The sequence below is a fragment of the Zea mays genome, chromosome 1 (genome assembly GCF_902167145.1).
Source record: "Zea mays cultivar B73 chromosome 1, Zm-B73-REFERENCE-NAM-5.0, whole genome shotgun sequence".
Classification (NCBI taxonomy): domain Eukaryota; kingdom Viridiplantae; phylum Streptophyta; class Magnoliopsida; order Poales; family Poaceae; genus Zea; species Zea mays.
The window spans coordinates 227,499,144-227,506,018 of record NC_050096.1 but is presented as its reverse complement, the minus strand read 5'-3'; the positions used below and the strand labels follow the sequence as shown (position 1 = coordinate 227,506,018).

The 6,875-nt window shown below is 50.3% G+C and overlaps 1 protein-coding gene across 1 annotated transcript; it reads left to right on the top strand.

The window, feature by feature from the left end:
* Positions 1-715: 715 nt before the first annotated feature.
* LOC100282342 (peroxidase 27) lies at positions 716-2,903 on the top strand. Its single transcript, NM_001155254.2, has 4 exons — positions 716-1,369; positions 1,629-1,817; positions 1,917-2,115; positions 2,239-2,903. Exons 1-4 carry the CDS (start codon positions 1,103-1,105, stop codon positions 2,649-2,651), a joined length of 1,068 nt encoding a protein of 355 aa, NP_001148726.2. The 5' UTR covers positions 716-1,102; the 3' UTR covers positions 2,652-2,903.
* The last annotated feature ends 3,972 nt before the right edge of the window (positions 2,904-6,875 follow it).

The window sequence follows — 6,875 nt, the reverse complement described above, 5'->3', positions numbered from 1 at the left end:
ATCTCCAATCATAGAGCTCCAGCAAAGCAAATCCCTCCCCCGACCACGTGAGCTGCACTTGGGCCCTTGAGAAGCTGATCCCGTCGCCATAATTCTAAACACTGCTACTACCTCTGGCAGCCCGATCTACTCTTTATATAGTTAATTTAAGCCGTAAGGTGTACAGTGCCGACCCTAATCAACAACTACTCCTTCTCCTTGCATTGTCAGGACTCAGGAACATCTCCGGTGCACTGCATTTCCAGGTACTCCGGCAGTCCGGCCGCTCCCTTCCCTCCGTCCCAAACAGATGTCTTTACGACACAATTGGCATCGTAATAAGCAGACAGTAGTGCTAAGGTTCTGCTTGATTGATTATTGGTTAAAACTCAACTGGTTAATATCTAAAATTAGCTAGCTAATTATCACGTACCTGTTAGTTGGTATTACTATTAGCCAGCTGCTAACATTACTTAGCAGGATTCTTTTAATTCTCTATCAAAAATAGCTGCTACTATCTGATGTGGTCTAACAAGTAAGACAGTTGTTAATTGTTATTTCGAGATCTGGTTAACAATTAGCTAGTTTATTATCTACACTACTTAGATAAAAACTATGGCTGCCAGTGCCATGGGTCGGGTTCGGGTCCGTCCGCGTCCTCCGTAGTAGGTAGCGTACCCCACTCGTACACGGTACACAGTACACTCATCACCCTCCCCTAAGAACCCGGAAATCCATGGCCAATCACATGATGGCATCATGCGGCCATGACAGCCCGGGGAGAAACGACGCTCGCAGGCGCTGCCCGAGATCTCGCGGACCGATGGCAATGGCATCCATCCAGTCAGTGATCCACTCTCACTCTCACGCCACGCCACGCCTCGGCTCTGTTCGATCTATTTCTCCTACTAGTCCTGTTATTATTAGTATATAATAGCATATCCCGCGGACACCGGCCACCCGATCAAGCACTGGTGCTCATGTGCGCAGCGCGAGGCTCGAGCCGCCAAAGCAGGGAAGCAGAGAGCAAGCTTAATAAGCAACCGCGTTTCCCAGATTCCTTGGCACTGCAGCAGCTGCGTCCAAGCTTGCTAGGTGGTGGCGGCAGCAGCAGCCTGCGCCTATGTACACTGCAATGGCAGCGCGACCGCTGCTTCTTCCCCCTCCGGTCCTCCTCCTCCTGGTGGTGCTGGCTGCTTCGTCGGCCGCCCATGGCTACGGCGCCTACGGCTACGGCGACGCTGCTGCTGAGCTCAGGGTCGGGTTCTACAAGGACTCGTGCCCGGACGCCGAGGCCGTCGTCCGCAGGATCGTCGCCAAGGCCGTCCAAGAGGACCCCACGGCCAACGCGCCGCTGCTCAGGCTCCACTTCCACGACTGCTTCGTCCGGGTACGGGGTTCCGATTCCATTGTAGGTGTAGAGTGAGTAGTAATGTCATGTCCTGCCCTTTTCTTTGATGGCATCCAATCCAATGCAGCTTCTGATGATTTTCACTCAGTTGTGCACGAACTGACCACCTTCCTTTTTCTGTTTTAAATAAACAAAGAAAAACAGATAATCTCTTTCGTGTTGGCGTGTTCCCTGACCCCCCCTCCCCTACGTACTGGGCATTGATTGGCCAATCGCGCGCCATTGCTGCTTGCTGCAGGGCTGCGACGGCTCCGTGCTCGTCAACTCCACCAGGGGGAACACGGCGGAGAAGGACGCCAAGCCCAACCACACGCTGGACGCCTTCGACGTCATCGACGACATCAAGGAGGCGCTGGAGAAGCGCTGCCCGGGGACCGTCTCCTGCGCCGACATCCTCGCCATCGCCGCCAGGGACGCCGTCTCGCTGGTATGGTAGTATCCATCCACGTACACTGCTTTATTGCTTCCTTCATTGGCCGTCCAAGCAAAAGCAATGGCTGGCTCTGAGACTCCAACACAAACACAGGCCACCAAGGTGGTGACCAAGGGCGGCTGGAGCAGGGACGGCAACCTCTACCAGGTGGAGACCGGCAGGCGGGACGGCCGCGTGTCCAGAGCCAAGGAGGCCGTCAAGAACTTGCCGGACTCCATGGATGGCATCCGCAAGCTCATCAGGAGGTTCGCTTCCAAGAACCTCAGCGTCAAGGATCTCGCTGTTCTCTCAGGTACAGTTACGTTACGTACCCTGTTACCGTTAATTGCCTTAGCAATTTCCACGGGCTTTGTTCGTTACACACTAGATTCCACTTCAGTTCGTACACTGTACTATATATATCTATCATCGACAGGCGCCCACGCGATCGGCAAATCGCACTGCCCGTCGATCGCCAAGCGGCTGCGCAACTTCACGGCGCACCGGGACAGCGACCCGACCCTGGACGGCGCGTACGCGGCGGAGCTGAGGCGGCAGTGCCGGAGGCGCAGGGACAACACGACGGAGCTGGAGATGGTGCCGGGGAGCTCCACCGCGTTCGGCACGGCCTACTACGGCCTGGTCGCGGAGCGGAGGGCGCTCTTCCACTCCGACGAGGCGCTGCTCAGGAACGGGGAGACCAGGGCGCTCGTCTACCGCTATAGGGACGCGCCGTCCGAGGCGGCGTTCCTCGCGGACTTCGGGGCGTCCATGCTCAACATGGGCAGGGTGGGCGTGCTCACCGGCGCCCAGGGGGAGATCAGGAAGAGGTGCGCCTTTGTCAACTAGCTAGCGATATGCTGGATTGTACTTTGTACCCTCTCGCCTTAATTAAAATTTAAATGCTGGAGTTTCACCTAGTCTCGAGAGAATCTTCCATTTTTACTACTACATAGATAATAGATTTAGGAACGTTTCTAGGTTTTATATGATTGTGAAACGTTTGGGCTGAGCTCATCTGTAACTGTAAACTCTGATGGAATGCGATAACGTGTTCCATATTGTGTGAACCGGCTTTGACTTGGGAAAGGGAAATGGATATTCTCTCCGTCTTGTAACCATAGGCTATATATGTGTGCAAGCCACTCCGCAAATGATCTTTTGCACTAGGCAAACGCTTTATCCAGTGCGTCAATTGATAAAAGAGCTCTCGACAAAAAAAAAATCATCAGCAAAGACCTCTTTGTCATGTGCCGAAAAACATCCGGTAAAGAAAAACATTTGACAAGAAAAAAGGAAAAAATAACTCGAAAATAGTATTTTTTTAGTATGACCTCTTGCCGCTCCACCCTATCTCACTTGTGTCTATTATACGTTTTTTCCCACATATTATAACAATCTGACCGTAATTTGATTGTTTGAGGTATTAAATGAATTTAAATAAAAAAGTTCTCAGCTACAAAGTTGCATAGCTTTTGTCAGCATACAATTATGATGGAAGAAGGGAGAAGCAAGAGAGAAAGGTGAAGAACAACGTTGGTAGAGCGTTTTTCTTATTCTCCACGCCTGTATCTCCCAGCAATAGGTCTTAAGTGTTATCGGTTGGCGCCCATATAACACCTCAAAGGGAGTAGCGTAGAGGGATGAGTGAAACAAGGTGTTATACCAAAAATCGGCCAATGGCAACACTTGATCCAGTGACAAGGATGGGAATTGACAAAACATATCAAGAATGTTTCGAGACATTGATTGAATCGTTCGGTTTGTCCGTCCAAATGTGGGTGGTACGACATGCTCATATGCAAAGCGGTGCCTAATAACAACTTGAACAGTTCTTGCTAGAGGGTGCTTGTGAAAATGCAGTCGTTGTCAGACACGATAGCATCAGGTAGCTCGTGGGGATGATAGACAGAGTCCAAAAATACTTGTGCAACCTTTAAGGCAGTGAACGAACCAGAAAGGGCGATGAAATGGCCGAACTTGGAGAAGGTGTCCACCACGACCAGGATAGCATCGAATTCGCACGACTTGGTTAACCCCTCAATGAAGTCCATGGACATCACCTGCCAAGCGTGAGAAGGAACCTTGAGTGGTTGTAGGAGGCCCGAGTACCTGGATCTATCAGGTTTGGCATGGGAGCAAATATCACAGTCATGGACAAACTATCTACCTCAAGATTTCATAGCTGGCCAAGCAAATAACTGTTTAGTGCGTCGTTAAGTGATTGGGAACCTAGAGTGACCTCCAACAGTGCTGTCAGGCAGAGATGCTACAATCTTATGATGCAACGCAACATTGTTACCCAACCAGAGCCTCCCTTTGTATTTAATTAGTCTGTTTTGCAGCTTGTAATGTCCAGACATACCCGAACCAGCAGCTAACTCAGTTAACAACTGGAGAGCCTTAGGATCGTGTTGATAATGAAAGGGAATTAGGCTTACACCTAGTCCCTAATTAATTTTGGTGGTTGAATTGTCCAACACAAACAACTGGACTAACCAGTTTGCTCTAGTGTATAAGTTATACAGGTGCCAAAGGTTCACAACAAGCCAATTAAAAAGACCAAAGTTGGGTTCAATATAGAGAGCTAAAGGCATCCCGAAAGACTCCCTGGTCTGGCGCACCGGACAATGTCCGGTGCACTAGGGGACTCCGCGCAGAACTCCTCAGCCTCGGGATTTTCCAGAAGCCGGCGCTCTATAATTCACCGGACTGTCCGGTGTACACCGGACAGTGTCCGGTGCTCCAAGAAGACGCGGCTCTGGAACTTGGCAGCCTCGGGAAATCTTAACGGCTGCTCCGCTATAATTCACCGGACATGTCCGGTGTACACCGGACTGTCCGGTGCATCTGCGGAGCAACGGCTACTTCGCGCCAACGGTCACCTGCAGGCGCATTTAATGCGCGCCAGAAGCGCGCAGAAGTCAGGCACGCGCGCGCTGGCACACCGGACATTGAACAGTACATGTCCGGTGTGCACCGGACAATCAGGCGGGTCCAGAAGTCAGAACTCCAACGGTCGAATCGCAACGGCTTTGGTGACGTGGCTGGCGCACCGGACATGTCCGGTGTGCACCGGACTGTCCGGTGCACCATACGACAGTCAGCCCCACCAAACGGCTAGTTTGGTGGTTGGGGCTATAAATACCCCAACCACCCCACCATTCATTGCATCCAAGTTTTCCAGCTTCCAACCACTATACAAGAGCTAGCATTCATTGCAAAGCACACCAAAAGAGATCAAATCCTCTCCCAACTCCACACAAAGCCTTAGTGACTAGAGAGAGTGATTTGTAGTGTTCATTTGAGCTCTTGCGCTTGGATCGCTTCTTTTCTTTGGCATTCTTTCTTGTGATCAAACACTCACTTGTAATTGAGGCAAGAGACACCAATTGTGTGGTGGTCCTTGCGGGAAGTTTGATTCCCAAGTGATTTGAGAAGAGAAGCTCACTCGGTCCAAGGGACCGTTTGAGAGAGGGAAAGGGTTGAAAGAGACCCGGTCTTTGTGACCACCTCAACGGGGAGTAGGTTTGCGAGAACCGAACCTCGGTAAAACAAATCCGTGTGTCTCACTTCTTATTTGCTTGAGATTTGTTTTGCACCCTCTCTCGCGGACTCGTTTTTATTTCTAACGCTAACCCGACTTGTAGTTGTGTTTATATTTGTAAATTTCAGTTTCGCCCTATTCACCCCCCCTAGGCGACTATCAATTGGTATCAGAGCCCGGTGCTTCATTAGAGCCTAACCGCTTGAAGTGATGATGGGAGATCACGCCAAGAAGGAGATGGAGACCGGCGAAAAGCCCACTACAAGCCACGGGAGCACTTCATCGGAAGAGTCCCGCACCAAGAGGAAGGAGAAGAAAGACTCCTCCAAAGGGAAGGAGAAGAAGAAGGACTCCTCCAAAGGGAAGGAGAAGAAATCTTCTTCACACAAAGAGAAGAAGGAGAAGTCTTCCTCCCACAAGCCGCAACGGAGTGGGGACAAGAAAAAGAGGATGAGGAAAGTGGTCTACTACGAGACCGATTCTTCATCGACATCCACCTCCGGCTCCGACGCGGCGTCCGTCACTTCTAAACGCCAAGAGCGTAAGAAGTATAGTAAGATTCCCCTACGCTACCCTCGCATTTCTAAACATACACCTTTACTTTCCATCCCATTAGGCAAACCACCAACTTTTGATGGTGAAGATTATGCTAGGTGGAGTGATTTAATGCGATTTCATCTAACCTCACTCCACAAAAGTATATGGGATGTTGTTGAGTTTGGTGCACAGGTACCATCCGTAGGGGATGAAGACTATGATGAGGATGAAGTGGCCCAAATCGAGCACTTCAACTCCCAAGCCACAACCATACTCCTTGCCTCTCTAAGTAGAGAGGAATATAACAAGGTGCAAGGGTTGAAGAGTGCGAAGGAGATTTGGGACTTACTCAAGACCGCGCACGAGGGTGATGAACTCACCAAGATCACCAAGCGGGAAACGATCGAGGGGGAGCTCGGTCGCTTTCATCTTCGCCAAGGGGAGGAGCCACAAGATATGTACAACCGGCTCAAAACCTTGGTGAATCAAGTGCGCAACCTCGGGAGCAAAAAATGGGATGACCACGAGGTGGTTAAGGTTATTCTTAGATCACTCATCTTCCTTAACCCCACTCAAGTTCAATTTATTCGTGGTAATCCTAGATACACACTAATGACTCCCGAGGAAGTTATCGGGAATTTTGTGAGCTTTGAATGTATGATCAAGGGTTCAAAGAAAATCAACGAGCTTGATGATCCCTCCACGTCCGAAGCACAACCGGTGGCTTTCAAGGCGACGGAGGAGAAGAAGGAGGAGTCTACACCAAGTAGACAACCTATCGACGCTTCAAAGCTCGACAACGAGGAGATGGCTTTGATCATCAAAAGCTTTCGCCAAATCCTCAAGCAACGGAAGGGGAAGGATTATAAATCTCGTTCCAAGAAGGTTTGCTACAAGTGTGGTAAGCCCGGTCACTTTATTGCTAAATGTCCATTATCAAGTGACAGTGACAGGGATAACGACAAGAAGGGCAAGAGGAAAGAAAAGAA

What these genes read in the sequence shown, in the direction of transcription:
- LOC100282342 (NM_001155254.2), top strand. Translation starts at nt 1,103, where the DNA reads ATGTACACTGCAATGGCAGCGCGACCGCTGCTTCTTCCCCCTCCGGTC. An exon ending in CCAGGGACGCCGTCTCGCTG is followed by an intron (nt 1,818 to 1,916) that starts GTATGGTAGTAT and finishes ACACAAACACAG; the next exon opens with GCCACCAAGGTGGTGACCAA. An exon ending in GGATCTCGCTGTTCTCTCAG is followed by an intron (nt 2,116 to 2,238) that starts GTACAGTTACGT and finishes TATCATCGACAG; the next exon opens with GCGCCCACGCGATCGGCAAA.